General features: G+C 42.0%; 1 protein-coding gene across 1 annotated transcript in view; it reads left to right on the plus strand.

The window, feature by feature from the left end:
* The first annotated feature begins 251 nt into the window (after positions 1–251).
* LOC149199285 (uncharacterized) overlaps positions 252–23,614 on the plus strand; it is a 159,252-nt gene continuing 135,889 nt past the window's right edge. The window contains exon 1 of the mRNA XM_089400531.1: positions 252–288. Coding sequence (XP_089256657.1) covers positions 252–288 — 37 coding nt within the window. The remainder of the gene's footprint in view (positions 289–23,614) is intronic.

Here is a 23,614-nt window from a genome sequence, read left to right on the forward strand (position 1 = left end):
AAGTCAATCGTGCGAAACGAGAAGATGGCATTGGATCTGGGGGCTCCAGATCTAATGGTTGAGATCGCGCCCAATGGAGAAGACGGAATTAACGGGGGATTAAGCAGTGATATGAAAGAATTTGAAGTCCGAATTAACCGCCAAGGTGGAAAATGAATCATTCCATAACGTAACTGAAGAAATGAACTGATGAGGCAAGTTGGCATAGTTCATAGGAGGACAAGTGGCCACTCCCTGTGAGTTTGATGATGATGCCGAGACAGGGAAATCCAAGCGCAACTGTTGCAGGTGATTCGATGGGGTTGGAAGAGGAATCGAACAGCCATGAGCTCGAGTGGCTTTAAAGCTATGCACATACCAGCAAAAGAGGGGGACAAAAAGACGGGACACATCCACACACACAAAATAATAGAGAAAGGAGACAGAGAAATCAAAGAGCAGAAAGAGGACAAAGGGCTGAGCTGACCAAAGGTAGCATTGAGCACTAGAGGGCTTGAGGAATTCGAGCCATCCATGAAGGGGATCTGTCAGGACCAAGCACCACATTGGGCCCCTTCCATTATAGACCCGAGAGGTCAGAAAGTTGGTAAGGCCAAGAGTTTGTGTACTCTAGTGGCTTAGGGAATCCAAGAACCACCTTGCCAAGCTATCCTATGGAAAGAGACTCACATTGAGCTATTTCTTTGTAATTCTCTACTTTAAGACAAAAATATAAAAAGGCCACCACTGAAAGTTGGACCAGAGATGTAGCCCTGGAGGATAGGGTGAACTCCTTATTAATCTTTTGTGTTCTTATATTTGCTTACTGTATTTCTCTGTTGTCTTCCTATTCAAGTGTCTATGTATTTTCAATCTGATTGATCTATTGCTTAAATAACCTAGAGACACACCAGCACATGAGTCTGTAATACCTCCATTCAATAATTCTTAACTGAGGTCACTCATAGGGTGATTATCAGATCATGTGTGCTCATCCTATAAAGTGATTTTGATGTTGGAGTTGTCCCTGGCACTAACTCAATCGAAAAGACTAACTCCCTCTAAGGTGGAAACTTTATAATGTCCTCAGCAAATACATCCTTAAACTATTGCAACAATGGGTATCTACTCAACGCATCTGCATCCTCAACCTCCTTACCCTTATCACTAGAAATGTGTACTACAAATAGCCTGCACCCCTTCATGCGGCTATGCTTTTCTTACATAATTGTCACCATCTTAACTGATGTGGCCTTCTTCTTACCTTGAAACTCTCTTGGCTCTCCTTTACCATCAACACACTCAATAATTTTATCATAGCATTCAACTTTGGTTCTATGTAGATACAACCAATCCATGCCCAAAAACATACTATATGATCCCAATGGTAACACATTCAAATGTGTGGTTGTAGGCATACCATTTAAATCAAATGTGTGTTACACTAAAAAATGTCACCATGACTATTTACAGTTGGTATGGCTCTATCAACAGTCATGCTATCCTCCTGGGCAAGTCTCATACCTCTGCTCTCCATGTCAAACTTCAAGAAAGAGAGAAAGTCTTTGTAAATGTGTTTATCTCTGGGTACGCAGGTTCTCTCAACCTTACCTGCGGATACGCACCTAATGTTCACAAAAGTTGCGTACTTGTACGCTCTGTATGTAAAGGGGCAGGTGTACCCCTGTAAAGGTCAAAATGCGTAAGTTTCATCTTTAAAAAGTTACTTGTGGTCATTTCTAGAGCATTCTAGAAGGTTGTTCGACGTGTATTGAGCGCCTCCAGATGGTTCATGTACCCCTACCAAAGAGGAACTTACCCCATCAATAAGGGAGCTATCCCATCCAAAGAGGGGATTATCCCATTGATGGTGGACCTAATTAACTTCCTCTTAACCACTATAAATACAGGCATTGGGCCAGAAGGAGAGGAGGTTGGAAGCTAAACATTTCTAAGGGTAGATGCTGCTGGAATTAGGACTCCCATTTAGAAGCTTGTGAGGAGAGATTGCCATCTTTGCTTGTTCTATTTGGAAGTGGGTGAGCTTTGTCAAAGTAAAGGAGAACTCTTGATGGACCCTGGGAGGGACTTGCACAACACCAAGGCTCAGGTTGTAATTGTTCCTTTTGTTTCCTATTAATGCAAATGAGTCCATTCTTCTCAATAACTTGTTATTTATGAGTTGTTTCATGTACTCCTTGGTCTATGTGTTAAATATGTTTTATTTTATGAGATTATCAAGTGCTATTTAATCGTTTGATTGTTAGTGAATGCAGGTTTCAAAGTGAAGGAGGAGCTCATCCGGATCAGCGAGGCTGGACTACTACAACAGCGTTGGATTATAGGTAGGATCTAAACGCTTGATTTCTTATATAATAAATGCATGTTTAGAGAAGGATTGCTCTTGTTTGTCTTGTTTGTCACTAGAGAGTCTTAGGCTCCTAGGGAGGTTGGTTGTGTCCGCACTATCGACTCTTTCCGCCTGACAAAATGGCGACTCCGCTGGGGAATCCATTGATGTGAAAGTCTTTTCCTTTGTATGCAACTTTGATCTGAGAAAAGTCATTTATTTTCTGGTTTTTGGCTCTGTGACTTTGTATTTGGGTGGGTTAGCTTAGGGTTAGATTGAATTTAGTTTTTCTTGGTTTTTTCAGTAGTACGCACCCTCTGAGTATTGCACAGTGCGTACTTGTACGCACTGTTGCTGTGTGCACAGAGCGGGCCCGCACCTGGCGTAACAGCTTGCCTGCGTACCCTGCTAAAAATTAAGAAATTTCCATTTTATGAATTTTTCCTCTTAGATTTTTCTTTTTCTTAGTTTTTACTACCCAGATCCATTAGTCTCTTGTCAAAGATCTTCACCTGAACTTGTTTCAATAGCATTGAGTGTTTTAGTGGTTTTCATAGAAGTTTAAGCCCTAGGGTTTGATTTTTGAGTAGGTCCTGTAGTGACTTTGGCAGTAGAAGTTGTCAAGCCTTAGATCTCTCTGGTTTTGTCAGCCTTCTTAGAAGTCGGACCTGTCATAAAGTCTACCTGTGAGAGCAACTTACCTTTGAGTTGTCTCTTTGGCAAATTTCGAAGTACTTGTTGATTGAGTATTGAATTCCATTTTACAAAAAGAACAAAAAGATTTGAGTTTTGTTTTGACTGGTCTTTTGATTCTACATTAGCTGGTCCTTGGCTTGATTTTGGTCAAGTAAACCAACCTAGAATCATCCTTGTAGGCTTTTGCCTCGTTAGGTTTGCTTAGAGTAAATTTCTTTTTGATTTGCTTGTGAGTCAATTTTTCATAGATTTTATAGCTTTTGAGATTGATTTTCGTTAAAATAGATTTATATGCTTTATTAAATAAGAGAAAATACAAAAAAATCTCTTTTGAAAAGTTTTGTTTCGAGTAGCTTTGAGGGATTTTGAAAGAAAAGAATTATTTGTGCACGTAAGGAGTGGTCATGTTTGTATGCTTGAAAAGATAAAGAGAATTGTTTCTTTGATTGTCTTTACTAAGAAAGTTGTTTTCTATAAAATTTGCATTTTCAAACTCTCTTAGTTAGGAGTTTCATTGAAAGAGAAAAGTAGCGTAAATCATATTAGGTGCATCTTTGTAGTGGTTTGAGTCGAGTCTACACACCATTGGTTTCATTTCCGCTACCTTTTGTCTTTAAGAAAAACCATAAAATTAACGCTTAAAGTAAAATCAACGTAGTAACTTTTATTTACTAGGGCTCTGAAACACCAATTTAGATCAAGCTAGTGTCTTGGAGTAGGAGAGTAATTAACTCTCCAAGACAACAAAACCAAACAAGTAGCTTATCTTGTGATAGAGTAAATCCAATTGTCTCATTTGTACTCTTGGAAAGCTCCTCTTAAAGGAGAAGCACGAGCTCATGTCCGAACCAGTGAGGGGATCAATCCTCCCTCGTTGGGAACAACGCCAGACACGCACGTATTACAAACGGTAAACCTCGAATTAACCATTGTCGAGGAGCCAGGGGTCACTTGTCGGTAAACCTTGGATTATTGTCAAGGAACCGGCAAGGGGATTGAGCTTGATACTCTGCCCTTGTGTGCTGTCGGAGTGTAGACTGTTCCCCCAGGTGCATTTGTTGTGGTTGGTAGCCTTAGTGACCATTATCTTTAGGATTCTACTGAGGTGACGGTGGAGGGAAGATCCCACTGTACCTGGAGCAGACGTCGGCTAGACTCACTTGGATTTTCCGGGGGGTTCACTTCACTCGAGACGGTTAAAGTGGAGGAACTTGTGCCGGTCTATTCATTAAGTAGGTTACCGGGGTAACTGTTCCACCCGCCACTTCTGTACTGAATCCGGCGATGTTGGGTTTCATCTCCAACTAGCGTTTTCGGTCTGGAAGGCTACTGTTTGTGCTTGGTTTGACGCCCTAGATTCTTTAGGCATGTGCTTCAAATTTGTTTGGTTCTTTAGAGACTTTAGGTGGTTTGATTTGAGATTTTACTTTGTTTTCGTGTGTAGTAGTTAAAAGTTTTTAGCTGTGGCGGAATTACCGAGACAGTCCCGTAGACTTCGGGGCCAGTCTCCTGAAGTTGTTTCTGTGGCCGAATTGTTGAGGAGATCCCGTAGACTTCGGGGTGAACCTCCTCGAGACGACCCGAGTAATCTAGAAGGTTTGAAGGTCCTTGTAACTCCTCCTAGTGGCAGTAGAGTAGGTTCACCTGAAGAAGGAGAATCTTCCTTGGTAGTCCATCCAGATTACCAAAGTCTAGAGACAGGTTATAATCCCAAAGTTGTTACAGTTTCTGAGCTTGCTGGTAGTTTTTCGTCTACTAGTGATATAGGCGAAGAACCTGAAATATCTGAACCTGTTACTCCGACTTCTAGTGTTCCAGATTCACCAAGAGTAGAACGAGTTATCACCGAAAATCTTCCTACTGGTCTGATTGTTATCGAAGAACTTGCTCCAGAGGAAGAAATAGGCGTCTCTAACCTTGAATATCAACTTACTATTGAGCTCAGGGAGCGTGAATCTATCTTTTACAGTCCTCCTAGAAGTACTACTTGGTACCTTTTGTTAACCAATTATTTAGACAACTCAGGGGTAGGTTTTTCTACACCTCGTACTCCCTTTCCACCTGGAGGTATTTATACTCCTGTAAATATGTCTGGTCAGTCGTCTGTGTTTACTCAAACTCCTGAATCTTTTTTACACGGCGGTCCTTCTGTTCCCACCGGGTATCAATCACTTTCTGGTACCTTTGTGGGGGCATCTCCTCAACCCATTGATCATGGGTTATTAGCTGGAAACAATGGTAATATACCATTGGGTGTAGGAGACATTTACATGATGTCAGGTTCAGTTCCCGTTTCCCAACCTCAAGGTGGCCAATTAGCGCCTGGGGGGCAGCCTCAGTTAACGCCTGGGGGGCAACCTCAATGTACACAAATCGTGTCTGGGGGGCAACCTCAAGGTCAGTATGTACCTATGGTGCAATACATGCCTCAAGGTCAACCCCAGCCTCAATATGTACCCCAAGGTCAACCTCAGTATCAATATTTACCTCAAGGGTATCAACCCCAAGGGTATCAACCTCAAGGTCAAGGTCAACCCCAGTATCCGTATTTAACTCAAGGTTATCAACCTCAAGGTCAATACTCGAGTCAAGGTTATCAACCACCTCAAGGTCAGTCATATGTTCAAGGTATGGGAACTATACCTTTCAATTATCAATCCTATCCTCAATCCGGTTATGGATCTCAGTATCCTCAACCTATTACGGGTCAATACCCCGGAATGATAGTGTGGGATCCATCACAAGGTCAACAGGTGTTGCAGCCAAGTATACAATTGGTACCTCAAGCTGGACAACCCGTAGTTTCTGGTCCACCCCAGCAACCGCAACCTGTCCAGTCAAATGTTCAAACTTCTGTAACTTCGGTAGTTACTCAGCCGCCAATTGCACCTAGTACTCCATCTCAAACGGCTGCTGCAACTACCGCTACATCTGCCGCACTTACTTCTGGAGTATCGACAACTCCGGTTTCTACTGTCTCTGCAACCACTCCTCAGACATCTTTACTGTTGTCTGGATCTACGATTCAAACCACGGTCCAGATGCCTATAGGTCAGCTTGGTATAAGTACGGTTGTCACTACTCAACCTCAATTTGTTCATCAACCGTACCAGGGACAGTACCAACATGGGCAAGTTGTCCAACAGCCGATTTACCAGTATCAACCGTATCTTGGGTACACTTATCAACAACCTCAACAACCCCAGTACGGTCCGGTTAATCCTGGTTTTCCAGGAGGCTATAATATCCCTAATGCGACTCCTGTTCCTAGTTATCCTGGATATCCTCCTCCTGGGACTGGTCTTGTGACCCAGAGTTTTAGAGATCCTAACCTGCAGTTACCGTTTATCGCAACTTTGGATTTACCAGACTTGACGCGCCTAACGAACGATCCAATTCAATATCTTCCGTTCTGGCCGCCAATGCCAAATAAGTTGCCCAGTGATATACCCAAGTTCGAAGGTAAGTCTGGAGAGGATTCGTCCAATCATGTGATGACTTACCATCTCTGGTGTGCTTCAAATTCTATCTCGGATGATTCGATCTGCTTACGTCTTTTCCAGCGTACACTCATTGGTCTCGCGGCCAAGTGGTACATTGAGTTACCGCGGGCCTCTTTTTACAATTTTAGCCAGTTAGCTACCTCGTTCTTAACTCACTTTCAGTTGTCGGTCAGATACGATAACGGCACGGAGTTATTAACTTCACTCAAACAATCAACGTCCACATATATTTCTGATCACATTCATGAGTGGGACGTCGAAGAAGGTTAGTGAAAGTTTTTATTCCGGACCAAATCTTAGTTGAATGGTTTGTTAAATCATTATTACCGAAGATTACTGAAGATGTAGCTAAGGCCGGAGTAGTTACTGAGGAGCAAGTCATTGCTCAGGCACAGTACCTTGACTTAGTTTATACTCAGTCGGGTACGTTACACGAGAAGATTCCAGATCTTCCAAAATCGAATCAAATCGCTGCTGCTCCTTCGGGATCTCATGCCGCTGATGGTATGATTGGCATCGTGAATACAAAGAGTAAGAAGAAGTCTTCCAAGGCTTCTACTACTCCTATAATCACTTTGCCCGATTCCCCGACAGGAGAGTCTTCTCCTGAACTTTCTGCCGATATTCACGCTGTAGAGTCATCTACGGCCAAATCAAAAAACGGTGGAAAGAAGAAAGGAAAGAAGAAGGCTAAAGCAGACAAGGATCCGAAGGAGAAAACGGAAAAGTCGGAAACCAATGATGAAAAGCGCAAACCTCGATATCCTTGTCTTATTTGTGAAGAGGATCATTTTACAAGAGATTGCCCTCATCGGGCAGAGGTTGTGAAAATAGTCAAAGGTTCTCCCACTCCTGCTGTGTTAAAAGATCCATTTCCAAAGCAGGAAAGTAAGATGATAGGTTCTTCCTCGACTGCCAGTGAAGAACCCATTTTGATGATGTCTCATGTGAGGATTGCGACTCGATCGCAAGATTATGGTAGTAAGAATCCTGTTGATGGTAAGGAAGCAGAATCTTCTCATTCTAATCCATCAACCTCAGCTCCTGGTTCCGATCCACTACAGATCGAAAAACCTAACCCGGACTTAGTAATCAAACCGCCCGCCAAGGGTGTACTTCGAAGTGTTGGCATTATGATTCAAGTGTTGTCCTTGATGGCAACTCACTCAGAGGTTGGTACAAGTGCTCAGAGGTTGGTACAGGTGATGGCAACTTAATCAGAGGACAGATCTTAGTACAGCATGCCAAGGAAGTTCATACACGCAGGTTCGTTAAACCCAAGTCGCGTGTACACGCAGGTTGGCTTCAGCAAAAGCGCGTGTATGTGGAAAAGTACCTTTGGTCCATGGCGGTTAGTCCTTGGAAGTTGTGCCTATGGTTTCGGACCATTGTATCTCGACGGGCGTGTCGATCCCTAGTTTTGAAGTTGATGGTATTGTGTTACTATGGTTTTGGCCCATGGTATTGTGAAGGGCCTAAGGCTATATAAGGAGAAGATCATTAGGCCAAAAGATGTGAGTATGAGTGATGAAGATCTGAGGAAGTGTGAGATCCAAGTGTTGGTTATGGGTTGGTGATCTGAACCAAGGTTTCACTCATGTGGAGGATGATGAATGATGGAACGAGATCTCAAGGGTTGGAATGATTATCTTCATATGGTTTGACTCTGGATAGACTAGATCTACTGACGCATGTTTATTATTATGATCTGGGTATGTTTTGATGTCTGATATAGCTACAGAGTTTTAAGGTTGAATTTACAGATCTGTACGCGGGTTGGTTTTGGTAAAAGAGCGTATACACGCAGGTTGGGTTCATCCAAGTAGCGTATACAATGTGAAGTATGATATTTGAATATGGAGTTGGATCTGGTTATTGCTAGGTTATCTGGTTGTTGTTGACAGGGTTACAGTGATTCAGAATTGGGTGTTTCAGTGATTGATGATGCAGGTTGTACTACAATGATGATTGTCTTATGGATCCAGTATGAAAATGTATGAAACGTGGTCCCGGGTATATCGTAGGCCGGCACCTACGTACTGGTAAACATATCAGCCAGTACAAGAGCCAGGGGGTTGTAGCTCCCTTCCACTAGCAGCTGGAAAACGAGTAAAGAAGCATTTTGTAGGTAGGCACCTACGTACTAGTAAATGGATCGGCTAGTACAAAAGCTAAGAGGGTTGTAGCCCTTTGCAGGTTGTAGCCTGTGTGCTGGTAAAGGACTGCACCAGTACATTGTAAAAGAAGTTTCTCATTAAAGAAGAAAGAGACAAATTGCAGCAGGTGGTTTTCACCCACATTGGGTTTCCACCTTATATCATGGTGTTCATGTGTGTGGCTTTTGTGTGATGATCTGTTCTGTTATACTGCACCTGTTTACTGTTAATATGCTTAATAATATTCTGATGCATTTACTGAAGATAAGATTAACTGAATCATAAGATCTCTGCATATACGCTAGTTGCTTTAGACACAGTCGCGTGTACACGCGGGTTCACTTAACTGAAGTCGCGTATATGTTTCTGAGCATGAAATTGAAAGGTTTTACTGATCTGATAATACTGATTCACCCCCCCCCCTCTCAGTATTATTTCCAACAATTGGTATCAGAGCAGGTCCTTCAGAGAAGCTTGATCACTTGAAGGAGATTCGTAGAACAATGGGGAAGAAAGCACGTCAGAAGAAGAAGACAGCTCAAAGGAACAATGACAACCTGTCGTTGAGTGGAAGCAAGTATTCAGATCCTGAAGCACCTCAGATTGAAGATGGAAAAGCAAATGAAGCATCAGATCAAATCATAGATCAACAAGATCTACCTAGCAAAAGGGAGAATGCCCTCAAAGAAGAAATCATCAGATTAGAAGATCAGTTGGAATGTGCCTCCAGAATTCAAGAAATGCTGCTAGCACTGAATAAAGAGCAAGAAAACGAGATCCTCAAACTAAGGCATCAGTTGGATGAAGGAAGGAAAGCTGAAGAGACCTTGAAGAAGCAATGTCTTGAAAAAGAAGAACAACATCAAGTTGAGGTAAATAGCTTGAAAAGCAAATTAGAAGAAAAGGATAAGCTTTTACGATTTCAAGATAGCTCTAAAGTCTTGGATGATATTCTTAGTAGTCAAAGATCTCCTGCTATCAAGACTGGTCTTGGTTTTCATGAATATGTTGAAGGTGAATCTAGTTCACAAAGTGAGGCAAGAAACACTAATGAGAAATCTGAAATGCCCAACAAGGAACAACCAAGGAAAGAAATTCCTCAAGGAAGATTCTCTACTCCTAACTATGGACGTGATAGACGATTATTTCCTCCACTAAATAATGTTGAATGTTATGTATGTCATAATCTTGGACATGTTGCAGCCATATGTAGAAGAAGAAGGTTTCAAGACCATCATGCAGAAAGATCATCACATTCAAGGTACTTTAATGGATATTGCTTTTCTTGCAATATGTTTGGCCACAAAGCTGCTGATTGCTACAGGAGGAATATGAAACATGTAAGATGCTATGCATGTAACAAGTTTGGACATAAAGCAAGAGATTGCAGGAACAAAGCTCATGATAAGAAGAAATCATCAACATGCTTGAAGATATGGAAGAAGAAGGAGGTTCAGTCAGAAAAATATGGCACAGCACAGGGTACTCAGCACAGCACAGACATAACAGACTCAGGGGGAGCTGAAGGTGTAAAACTTCAGTGTTCTAATTCTCATACGCAAGTTTCATGAAGGAAAGGCGCGTATATACGCGAGTTTCACACTGCAAAGTCGCGTATATGTCAGTTTGTGAAAAAGCAGTGGGGACAGACTCAAAAAAAAAGAGGGGTCTGATATAATCCAGTCCAGTATATGCTCTATTGGTTAACAGTTACAGTCTGCTGAGGATGTCTGGAAATGTCTTGATACTTATGGCACAGGCTCAGGGGGAGCATATACTTCAAATAATGTATTGTTGGCATTATGGTTAGAAGTTGTTGATAAAGTCTATGAAGCTAAATGATACATCTTATTGTTTAGGAATGGTATTGCAGGCTGATGCTTATGGTACAGATCACGATGCTGTTGGTGGCTTTCATAAGTCTTGGTCTAGATATTTCATCACTATGTCATGTATCTCTTTTATGATGTCAGGGTCATGTAACGACCTATGTTGGTTTCCCCACTATGCCTGGGATGAATGATGAAATGTTCATGTATTATCATGTATCTCCACATGGTTAGGTGGATGAGTCAATATTGGTATATCCCCACTAGGTTGGGTGATGAATGTATGTTGAGTCTTTTGGTGATAGGAAGGTCTTTTATGATGTATAAGTCTTTGTTCTTCTTGAAGAACATCTTTTACAGATCTTGCCTATAGTCAAGGGGAGCATGAATAGCACAATTCAGCAAGAGCAGGATGGATAGATTGGTACACTTTGGCATACACAAAGGGGGAGCACATTTGGAGATTTCAGCAGGTACTCAGGGGGAGTATGGACAGCAGAAGGTATACCAAAGAAGAGAATATCTTGGTCCACCCTTTGCCCTTGATGTCAAAGGGGGAGAGTGACTTGGTGTGGTGGTTTCCATCAAGTCCAAAGGGGGAGATTGTTGGCATTATGATTCAAGTGTTGTCCTTGATGGCAACTCACTCAGAGGTTGGTACAAGTGCTCAGAGGTTGGTACAGGTGATGGCAACTTAATCAGAGGACAGATCTTAGTACATCATGCCAAGGAAGTTCATACACGCAGGTTCGTTAAGCCCAAGTCGCGTGTACACGCAGGTTGGCTTCAGCAAAAGCGCGTGTATGTGGAAAAGTACCTTTGGTCCATGGCGGTTAGTCCTTGGAAGTTGTGCCTATGGTTTCGGACCATTGTGTCTCGACGGGCGTGTCGATCCCTAGTTTTGAAGTTGATGGTATTGTGTTACTATGGTTTTGGCCCGTGGTATTGTGAAGGGCCTAAGGCTATATAAGGAGAAGATCATTAGGCCAAAAGATGTGAGTATGAGTGATGAAGATCTGAGGAAGTGTGAGATCCAAGTGCTGGTTATGGGTTGGTGATCTGAACCAAGGTTTCACTCATGTGGAGGATGATGAATGATGGAACGAGATCTCAAGGGTTGGAATGATTATCTTCATATGGTTTGACTCTGGATAGACTAGATCTACTGACGCATGTTTATTATTATGATCTGGGTATGTTTTGATGTCTGATATAGCTACAGAGTTTTAAGGTTGAATTTACAGATCTGTACGCGGGTTGGTTTTGGTAAAAGAGCGTATACACGCAGGTTGGGTTCATCCAAGTAGCGTATACAATGTGAAGTATGATATTTGAATATGGAGTTGGATCTGGTTATTGCTAGGTTATCTGGTTGTTGTTGACAGGGTTACAGTGATTCAGAATTGGGTGTTTCAGTGATTGATGATGCAGGTTGTACTACAATGATGATTGTCTTATGGATCCAGTATGAAAATGTATGAAACGTGGTCCCGGGTATATCGTAGGCCGGCACCTACGTACTGGTAAACATATCAGCCAGTACAAGAGCCAGGGGGTTGTAGCTCCCTTCCACTAGCAACTGGAAAACGAGTAAAGAAGAATTTTGTAGGTAGGCACCTACGTACTAGTAAATGGATCGGCTAGTACAAAAGCTAAGAGGGTTGTAGCCCTCTGCAGGTTGTAGCCTGCGTGCTGGTAAAGGACTGCACCAGTACATTGTAAAAGAAGTTTCTCATTAAAGAAGAAAGAGACAAATTGCAGCAGGTGGTTTTCACCCACATTGGGTTTCCACCTTATATCATGGTGTTCATGTGTGTGGCTTTTGTGTGATGATCTGTTCTGTTATACTGCACCTGTTTACTGTTAATATGCTTAATAATATTCTGATGCATTTACTGAAGATAAGATTAACTGAATCATAAGATCTCTGCATATACGCTAGTTGCTTTAGACACAGTCACGTGTACACGCGGGTTCACTTAACTGAAGTCGCGTATATGTTTCTGAGCATGAAATTGAAAAGGTTTTACTGATCTGATAATACTGATTCACCCCCCCCCCCCCCTCTCAGTATTATTTCCAACACGAAGGTCTGCTTTCAATCCACATGCGAGAGCAGCCCAGAATTACAACATTGTTGAGGACTTAGCTGTTTCACCCTCAGCAATGTCGGCCTTAGAAGTGTTGCAATCATGCCCAGCACAACGAAAATTACTTTTGTCGGCTATCGGAGCTATTGATGTTCAGGACCCGAATCTGATAATCTTCGATCTAGAAAATAATACACCACGTCTACCCCATCAAATGGCTTTCCAAATTCCAGTGATAGTCAAAAACAGGCCTATTCATCGGACTGTGATTGATGAGGGAGCTTCTACGTGTATTATGTCGATTCAATGTTGGAGATCGCTTGGTTCTCCTTCGTTGAACCAATCCCCGACCATCCTTAAGGCCTTTGATGGCCGTGGGTTCCGTCCGTTTGGTATTCTACAGGAATTGCCTATAGGGGTAGAAGGTAAAACCATTAGTCTGGATGTGGAAATGGTTGATGCCCCTCTAGACTACAACCTTCTTTTGGGTCGAAGTTGGTCATATGCTATGACGGCGGTCATTTCATCGGTCTTCAAAGTAATAAAGTTTCCATATAACAGTAAGATCGTGACCATTGATCAGCTGACATAATTTTCATTCGACCCAGCCTCTTCAGAGAGTATCCAGCATGTCGGTAAGACGACAATCCCTTATAGGGACGTTGGCGTAGGTTTAGTTAAAGATTCCGGTTTACTGGGAAATTTTCCTTTCCCTCCAATCAACGCAGACCCTTCATTTGCATCAATTCATATGATTACATCAGACAACATTATCTATGATGATCCTTGGATTGTCCCATCTGAATCTGAGATAGACTCATTCGGTGATGCTATGCCTTTGAGTCCATATGAAATTGCTTATGAAGCCGTCATGTCTTTTACCGACTCGCGTTCAACCCAAATCGACCAAATGAATGTGGTCAGTGAAGAATCACTTTTCACATCAACCTTAGAACGAATAGCGTTTCCCGAAGTCGTGTCATCTGACGAGCAACTTTGCGAAATCCTAAGTGTAGACGATCTACCATGGGAAGATCTCCATCACAGATCTTCGTTTCTACCTAAGGATGATGTTTTTGAAAATGATTTTTCATCTATATTTACCGCTGAATACGTCAAAGACGCTCAGAATCCAACGAAACATTCTGATTCAGAGTTGAATTTAGGGAATATTTCTCGCACTATTCCCATTGATATTTCAGTGAAGCCCGGAATTGAGGAAAACATTCATATAGGTGCCTCATGTACAGAAGATGAAATCCAAACTTACAAGGCCCTATTCCAAGAATTCCGCAATGTGTTTGCCTGGTCTTATGAGGAAATGCCGGGAATCGATCCTGCCATTGTTGTTCATGAAATAAAGACCTACCCGGACGCTAAACCCGTCCGGCAACGGTTGCGTTAGATTCACCCTCGGAAAGCGGCTGCGATTAAAGCAGAAGTCGAAAAGCTGTTGAAAGCAGGTTTCATTTATCCAATCCTGTTAACGGATTGGGTATCGAATATTGTTCCGGTCAACAAGAAACAAGGAACAATAAGAATCTGTATCAACTATAGGGATATAAATCGAGCTTGTCCAAAAGACAACTATCCTACGCCTTATATCGATCAAATTATTGATGATTGTGCCGGAAGTGAAATGTTTTCCTTTATGGATGGTTTTTCGGGCTATAATCAAATCAATATTCTACCTGCCGACCAACCAAAAACGGCCTTCATTTGTCCATGGGGGACATTTGCTTATTGCAAATTATCTTTTGGGCTTAAGAATGCCGGGGCCACTTTTCAACGGGCGATGTCTTACGCATTTCATGACATCAAGCACAATGTGCAACCATACCTCGATGATTTGCCTGCTCATTCTTTACATCGAGCTGATCACCTTGTCCACTTACGAGCAATCTTTATGAGGTGTAGGCATTATCGAATTTGGTTGAATCCCCACAAGTATGTATTCTGTATAGAGACGGGTCGATTGTTGGGATTTGTTGTTTCAAAAGCCGGCATTCACGTCGATCCCTCGAAGGTCGAAGCTATCATCAAATTGCCTCCTCCTTCGAGTTTGCGCCAACTCCAAAGTTTGCAAGGGAAAGCGAACTTTTTACGCCGATTCATTCCAAACTACGCCGAGGTCACTAAAGGCTTTACACGGTTGTTGAAACAGAACGCTCAATTCTTTTGGGATGAGATTGCCCAACAATATTTTGATGCACTTAAACACGCGTTGACCCATGCACCGTTGTTGCATCCTCCCAACTACAACCAGGACTACTTCTTATACCTCACAGCTTCGCATTCCACTATTGGAATGGTGTTAGTTCAAGAAGATGAATTCGGAGCAGAACATGTGATATATTATCTTAGTAGGACATTAAACCCCACTGAGCTAAAATATTCGCATGTGGAGAAATTGGCCCTGGCAGCCGTTCAAGCTGTCCAGCGTTTTCGTCACTACATTCTTCTCCGTAAAACTACAGTCATTTCGGATTGCAACCCTATGATTTATATTTTGACAAAACAATTGCTAGGGGGTAAGTACTCTAAATGGATCGTTATCTTGCAAGAGTTCGACTTGGAGTTTGAGAAGTCCAAGTCTAAGAAATCCTTAGTTTTTGCGGAATTGATGTGTGATTTCCCGCGTGCTGACACAGAAACTATGGCAGAGGAGTCCATTGCGGACGAATCTTTGTTTCTTATCAGTACTTTAGATCCGTGGTACAGGGATATAATCATCTATCTCCAAACCCAAACCTTTCGGCCTGAAGCTTCAATGGCGGAACGTCGAAAAATTCGGTTTCAATCCCAGCAATACAAGATTATTGGAGATACACTTTATCGCCGGGGTTTGACTTCATTTTTCGACGTTGCTTAACTCACGAAGAGGCTGATAGGGTTTTGAATGATTGTCACTCTGGAGCATGTGGCGGTCATATGTCTGGGTATGCCACAGCTCAGAAGGTGTTGCGCGCTGGCTATTTCTGGCCATCCATGTTTCAAGATTGTATCATTGCGGTCCGAAAATGCCACAACTGTCAAGTGTTTGATCGCAAGATGCGTGCACCACCAGCTCCTCTCCATCCTATAATTGTCGTTGGTCCTTTCGCCAAATGGGGTATCGATTTTATTACTTGTAACCCTCACTCGGCCGGGGGGCATGCGTATATCATCCTCGCGGTTGATTATTTTACTAAATGGGCCGAGGCGATGCCTACATTCGATGCAAGCGGCAAAACAACTGCAGTTTTCGTATTCAATCACATTATAACTAGGTTTGGTGTCCCACAAGCAATCATCACTGACCATGGGAGCCATTTTCGAAACATCTTGATGACTGAGCTTACAAGCCAGCTTGGTTTGCGCCACGATAGCTCTACTCCTTATTATCCGCAAGCCAACGGTTTGGTTGAGTCTATCAACAAAGTTCTGGTTATCATGATCCAACGAATCATTGGTATTCATCGGTCGAATTGGCACAACATGTTATTTTCAGCGCTGTGGGCATACCAAACTTCAATGAAAACTTCAACAGGGTTCACTCCTTTCCAGCTAGTTTATGGCTTGGAAGCTGTGTTATCCATTGAATGCGAAATCCCATCACTTCAAATGGCTGTCGAATTACTCCCAGCCACTTCTGAAGAGGAGAAACATTTATTATACTTATCTCAATTAGATGAGACTCGACGTGACGCTGCATTGGCAATCGAGACTCACGCGAAGCGAATGAAAGCTCAGTATGATAGAAATGTGACCCCTCGGAGTTTTTCGGAGGGAGACCTAGTGCTGTTATATGATCAAGCTAACGATAAGCTAGGTGCTGGAAAGTTCGTTCCTATGTGGCATGGACCCTACATTGTAAAGCGAAAGCTAGCAAAAGGGGCCTATGAGCTGGTAGATTTTGATGGGGACTCTTTGGGTAAACCCAGAAATGGACTTTACCTAAAGAGGTATTATGCTTAAATGGTGGGTATGGAGAATTTTAGTTAGGTTAGATTTTCTTTCTAGCTAGTATGTTTGTTAGTTTAGATAGTGTGCTTAGTTTAGAAAGTGTGTTTCTCGTCGTTATTCTGGCTTATCTTGGTTTTACTCTTGATATTGCAAATGTCGACGCCTCTTCAAAAGTACATTGGATTTGCTGATGGTGCTTGTCGTAGTACACGGAATATCTCTTCCACAGCTTGGGTTATCTATTCGCCCTCTGACGAGTTAGTTTCTATGCATGGGGTGAGCCTCGGTCAAACGACGAACAACATTGCAGAATACAGTGCAGTGGTTGAATTATTGTCTGAATCTATTTCATTTGGAATTCGACGTTTGATAGTGAGGTTAGATTCTGAACTCATTGTATTACAGCTTAATAGAGTATATTCCATTAGAAATCTTGTGTTATTAAGGTTGTTTTTGAGAGTGCGTCTCTTGGAACGTGAATTTGATTACATTGAATATCAGTATATTCCAAGGTCTTTAAATACATTAGCAGATGCAATTTCTTCTCGAATGTTGAACAGACATTTGCGATAATCATACAAGTAAATTTAAAAACATTTCATCACATATGTTAAACAAGATAAGCCGGTAATAATGATATATATATAGATAGGAGTGTGTCAAAAATATACATCGTCTTCGATCATAGGTTGAAAAACACCTTATGATCGGCAAAAATGATAAGTACAAAAAGCCAAAATGTCATATGTGTCTACAAAAGTGACTAGTCAATCACTGGTGGTGGTCTCTATACGAGACCACTGCCCGCGCTACCCTACACAAGAACCTCCTAAAAGGTCCTGGGACTGCAACCACATAGCGCTGAAGTCGAATAGGAATATCATTTATGGTGGTCTCTGGTATATCCGCCGTCAGACGCTCTAGATCCTGTTCCAGCTCGGCTAAGGTCTCTGTGGGGCTGGTGCTGGTACAGCTGGTACTCTCCTCTCAAAAGCCCGGAGGTTGGCTGGACGCCGCGGACCTACATCTGCATTTTCAAAATTTGTGCTGTCATTTTTGAGGTGATATATAAAAACAAAAAAAAAATACATAATTTGAAAACTCGTGGAAAATGAAATACCTCTGTCGTCCCATTGTTCTCCCTGTGGAATAACCATGTCCGGATCATTCCGAAAATCCATTCCGACATAAGGAAAGTCCTGAATAGCAAAGACCTGGCTCTCTAGCCAGTGAAAGTAACCATCAGGAAATCGAACAACTGTTGTGCCCTCATCAGGATGTCGGGCCATTACCGCAACCCATCTCATCAACTTAGGCTCCTGAGGCGCCCCAACTGGAACTGTAAGATGCTGGGGGACCAGCATTGGAACTCTCTCTAGGGCAAAGCTCACAACTATAGGCCCATATCCAAAGGTCTTCAGTTGTCCTCTCTTTGCCCTGGTTAGTTGGCCCTTCAAATTAGCCAACACAGCATCACACCAGTTGAAAATGGTGCCATGGAAACAGTCTATAGCCATCCGCATTTGGGACCCGGTGGCTTGGTGCAAAGCAGCCGCGCCGCAAAGTCTGGTAACAGTAAAGGCTATCACCATAAGTTCAGGTCGGGATATGTACTTGATTTCTATCCCCTTCTCATGGTTTTGGTTGTTGCACCACGCTAGTCGGAGACTAGCAAGGGATTGGCCACCCGGCCTAGTCCCGAATAAAGAAAGTTGCTCGCCCCTGTTAGGCAAGCCAGTGAGAAAATATATGTCGGAGGGCTCTATCTCGAGCTGGTGCTCTCCGATGTAGAAACATTGCTCCTGAATGTTCCACCTTTCGACCAACCACTCAAGAAAAGGCACTTGGCCCCTCATGCCAGGTATGGCCCAGTATTTGTACAGTCCGCATGATTTTAATGCATCAATGGAAGGTTGATGACCTATCGCGGCCAAATCAACATCATCATGCTCTCTTTCACGCCAATCAAGCATGGTGTGCTCCCTGCACATCATAAAACATCAGTGAGAATCCATAAAATTTAAAAATTTTGGTCTATTTTGGAGGGCCAAGGGTTTCAATTTGTGTTTTACGGGGTACGCACCCCGGCCTTTAGGGACAGAGCGCCCGGACGCAGGTTTCCTTAAGGCCGGGTGCGTACACCCCGTAATTTTCCCATTGGGAAAATATCGGGGTACGCAGGTCAGCAGTGCATGACCTGCGTACCCCGAAGGGCGCATTTTGAAACCCCAATGCCCCCAAAAAATCAAATAAAAGTTTAAAAATGAATTCTAAATGGATGGAAAACAAGAGAGGGGTGTTGTAGAATACCTGGTGAAACGGCGTTCGATTCTGATGGTCGGATTCTCCGCAATCTTCACAGGAAGTTTCTTGTCAAAAGCCCTTTTCTCAACCTCAACAGTAAAATGGTAAAAATGACATGGTAAGAAGTCTTTTTATAGGTTTTTTGGATAAATAAATGCTAGATTTGTTTATTTTTCACCATGAAAGGACATTTTCAATGAATTTTTGCCCATCTTAAACAGGTATGAGTAATGTGTTGTTTCTGTGCAGGACAAAGGGACTTTAGGGTAAATTATCATTTTTTACGTCAGAGTCATCTTTTAAGCTCTTTTCTGACTCCTAAAACATGAAAAGATTGTCGAGCGTTTCTTTTAAACTCGTTAAAACGGAATTAAAAGACGGTCCCCTTATAGCCCTTTTCTGACCGTAAAATCAGGAAAATATTGCTGGGTTTTTGTCGTTTCAAACTCAATACGGAAATAAAACGACGTGTCCTTGATCGCTTTTTACTTTTCAGGTCAGAGACACTAATCATGAAAGTACTCCTTGGTCGCAAGATCAAGCGGTTCGCCCAGGTATTATTTTATACTTTTTCGGGCTTGGGAGACACAAATTTACGAAAAAGTTCAACCTGGAGTCTTCTTAAGTTTTTCAGACTCTCTAAAATTGAAAAACGCCGAGTTTCTCCTATACTGGGCTCGTTAAAAATTTCACAGTAAAGGACCTGTTCAATTACAAACAGGAACGAACCACTCCTTCCTAGGGTTCGAATCAAAACTAGGTTGGACTCATCCGAAGGATGAGCTTATAATCAAGCATATGTTATCCTCCTCAAGCTTGTTAAAAATAAAGAGGTACTTGCCAGAAATGGTGGGGGAAAAGAGAGAAGAATGAGCCTATTTGTTATCCTTTGTCTCAGAAGAACCGTTATTACCACTCTTGAACACGACACTTTTCATTCACCTGGGTTGGGAAATCCTTTACCTCACAGTTGATCAAACCACTTTGAAAGTCTTCAGCCGGGTTCCGGGGATTAACTTTGAGTCATTCATTACCAAGCCATCTGTCGTGTCGTTATGTGTTCAAGAGGTCTGCAAGCAAAACTTTCATCTGCAAAATACTTGTCATCCATTTGACCATCCCTGAGTCAGTCCTTACAGCAACATTTCTTCAACTTGAACAATGATTTCGTGTTGTGGGCTTGCCTGCAACGGGTCGCTTTCTATCGACATCAGCACATTATCTAGAGAGATGACTTAGAAATCGTCAGTACCTTGAAGTCTGCATGCATCAATGGCAGGTTTCTCGCCTTTGACGTCAGTTTACATCATTGACTCTCGATCGAAGGATTCCGTGAAATGTTCGACATCAACTCATTCATTCACATCTCATGGATTGTACTGGGTACTTTGAGAACCATTGACATTACTGGTGGTCTCTCTCACACTTGTTAACAGTTTACATCATCGACTGGTAATCAAGTGGTTTCTACCATGTTCGACATCAACTCATTTATTCGCATGGCTAGAATCGTACCAATTCGGGAAGTAGAAATGAAGACCCTGGATCTAGTTTCCACCATCCAGGCTGCGAGGAGTTTTGTATTCATTATCTAAGTAGACTAATCATAAACAGATGGCTGCGCCCATACTGTGTCTACAAAAGTCTATGATTATGATGTACTGCAAGATCATTCCTGTATCAGTCTAGTTAGTCTGTTAGTTAAAGTTTTGATCTGAGTATGGGAATGCCTACCTCAGTGATGATATAATCTTATACATGTATTTTGTGTTGAAAATTGCAGGTTCTAACCAGGCTCTCCACGAGATAATCCTTGAAATGATAAAGCGCTTCACCCTTCCTAGATAATACAAAACCTTAATCTGCTACAGGCTTCGCACTTTAGGGGGCAATCTGTTACACTAAAAAATGTCACCATGACTATTTACAGTTGGTATGGCTCTATCAACAGTCATGCTATCGTCCTGGGCAAGTCTCATACCTCTGCTCTCCATGTCAAACTTCAAGAAAGAGAGAAAGTCTTTGTAAATGTGTTTATCTCTGGGTACGCAGGTTCTCTCAACCTTACCTGCGGATACACACCTAATGTTCACAAAAGCTGCGTACTTGTATGCTCTGTATGTAAAGGGGCAGGTGCGTACCCTTGTAAAGGTCAAAATGCGCAAGTTTCATCTTTAAAAAGTTACTTATGGTCATTTCTAGAGCATTCTAGAAGGTTGTTCGACGTGTATTGAGCGCCTCCAGATGGTTCATGTACCCCTACCAAAGAGGAACTTATCCCATCAATAAGGGAGCTATCCCATCCAAAGAGGGGATTATCCCATTGATGGTGGACCTGATTAACTTCCTCTTGAGCACTATAAATACAGGCATTGGGCCAAAAGGAGAGGAGGTTGGAAGCTAAACATTTCTAAGGGTAGATGCTGCTGGAATTAGGACTCCCATTTAGAAGCTTGTGAGGAGAGATTGCCATCTTTGCTTGTTCTATTTGGAAGTGGGTGAGCTTTGTCATAGTAAAGGAGAACTCTTGATGGACCCTGGGAGGGACTTGCACAACACCAAGGCTCAGGTTGTAATTGTTCCTTTTGTTTCCTATTAATGCAAATGAGTCCATTCTTCTCAATAACTTGTTATTTATGATTTGTTTCATGTACTCCTTGGTCTATGTGTTAAATATTTTTTATTTTATGAGATTATCAAGTGCTATTTAATTGTTTGATTGTTAGTGAATGCAGGTTTCAAAGTGAAGGAGGAGCTCATCCGGATCAGCGAGGCTAGACTACTGCAATAGCGTTGGATTACAGGTAGGATCTAAACACTTGATTTCTTATATAATAAATGCATGTTTAGAGAAGGATTGCTCTTGTTTGTCTTGTTTGTCACTAGAGAGTCTTAGGCTCCTAGGGAGGTTGGTTGTGTCCGCACTATCGACTCTTTCCGCCTGACAATGTGCAAGCTCTTACACAATGATGAAATTTCTTCTTTGTACATGTAGCCAACTACACTAACCAAGACTTTGTATACAATTCCTTATTCAAACCACACTTACCCACCAAGTCAGGACTAACATAGCTATAATTAGATCCAGGGTCAATCAAAATAGAAATAACTTGATCACAAAGCTTACCATCCATCTCAATGATAGATGTCTGGTGTTTTGCCTACCTGTTGTCCATTGCTTCATAGGTACGAGGAATACTCCGACCAACATCCCTAATAGTCTATGCCTCCTTCTCAATGTATATATCTAGGGCCTACCACCCTGATTCTATGGACAATATCTCTTAAGGTGCTCCTTGCCACATTTCCAACACTCCAACCGACCAGTACCAACACCTCTATGCCATTGTTGCGACTCATGTCCCTATCTAGCTACATTAATTCTCTTTTGTGGTGCCACTTTCTATTCCTCATTTGCATTTTGATCCCTTCTCCTCTTAGGTTTCCATTTATCTTTACTTTTGTCCTTTCCTTTCCATCCATACTGAGATTCATTCTTATGCTTTGATTTCTCAAAGAAATGCTTCAGCTTCACAATAACTTCCTCAAGTGACCGAGGCTCATCATACTCAATCCAATCTCTAAATACTAATGGAAAACCACTAACAAATTGTTGACCTTTAGCCTTCTCATCAGTAAGATATGGTACATACTACAATAGCTCCAAAAACTTGGTCATGTACTCTTAATCCATCATTGATCCCATCTTTAGCTCATAGAATTATTTTGCCTTATCGTCATAGTACCTTTCTAACAAGTACTTCTTCCTAAATAGCCTCTTGAATTCCCGTGAGCTCAAGTCATCTGTCTTGATGTCTTTAACCTACTTAACATCTTCCCACTAGATGTCTACTTTACCTTTCAAGTTGAATATAGCTATTATGGCCTTCATGTTATCTGTGTAATCATGCAACTCAAAGAATTTGTTAATTCCAAGTATTCAAGCCTCTGCATCTTCCAACTTCTTGATATCTCCATCAAAAGTAGGTGGTTTTTATTTCTTAAACTCATCTGGCAAGTATCCCCTAACATTCCTCCTGTAAGGATGATAATGATGATGATCATGATGTATGTCATAACCAGAACTAGAATAGTACCTGTACTCATCGTCCCTCCTTTCTGGAGTGTCCAACAACCTGCCATCTCTCAGTGTATCATATCTATCCAACCTGTGTCTACCACGAAATCTACTTCCATATGCCCCATTAGTTTTATCCTCATGTCCATGGCTGATCCGAAGAGGCCCTTATCACTAAAAGTATGACGAACTCTGAAGAAGTATAACATTCACCTTTGTCTCCTTCTCTTGTGCCTGTATGATCCAACCATTATCCACCTTACAACTCCTAATCTCTTCCTTCAAACTTCTCAGTGTAATTTCCAAATCGGAATAGTTCCCAACACCATGCTGCTCTTTAGATTCATAGGTAGAGTCCTTGTAGTCAACCATCCTGGTAGCCATTTGATCTTTCCCTTCCTATAATGCATAATATGTCAGATAAACCAAATCACAATAAATGAATGTACCTTAGTTTAGCTCAGGGAGGATATCTCGTGTGCAAGATCACCAAATCAGTGTGATACATGTATAACATAATCATAATAGCCTATTGACATACACAAGTAAATGTATCAACACATAAACATCATTCTAACTAGGATCCAGTCATCAATGCAAGGCCATATCAACAAAGCATGCTATTACCTCATGCATGACAATAACCATTACTCCATTATACACATTCCTACATGCAGCTAACAA

Source organism: Pinus tabuliformis, chromosome 2_1, assembly GCF_031772625.1.
Source record: "Pinus tabuliformis cultivar Carrire ecotype Pingquan chromosome 2_1, CPIR1, whole genome shotgun sequence".
Lineage (NCBI taxonomy): Eukaryota > Viridiplantae > Streptophyta > Pinopsida > Pinales > Pinaceae > Pinus > Pinus tabuliformis.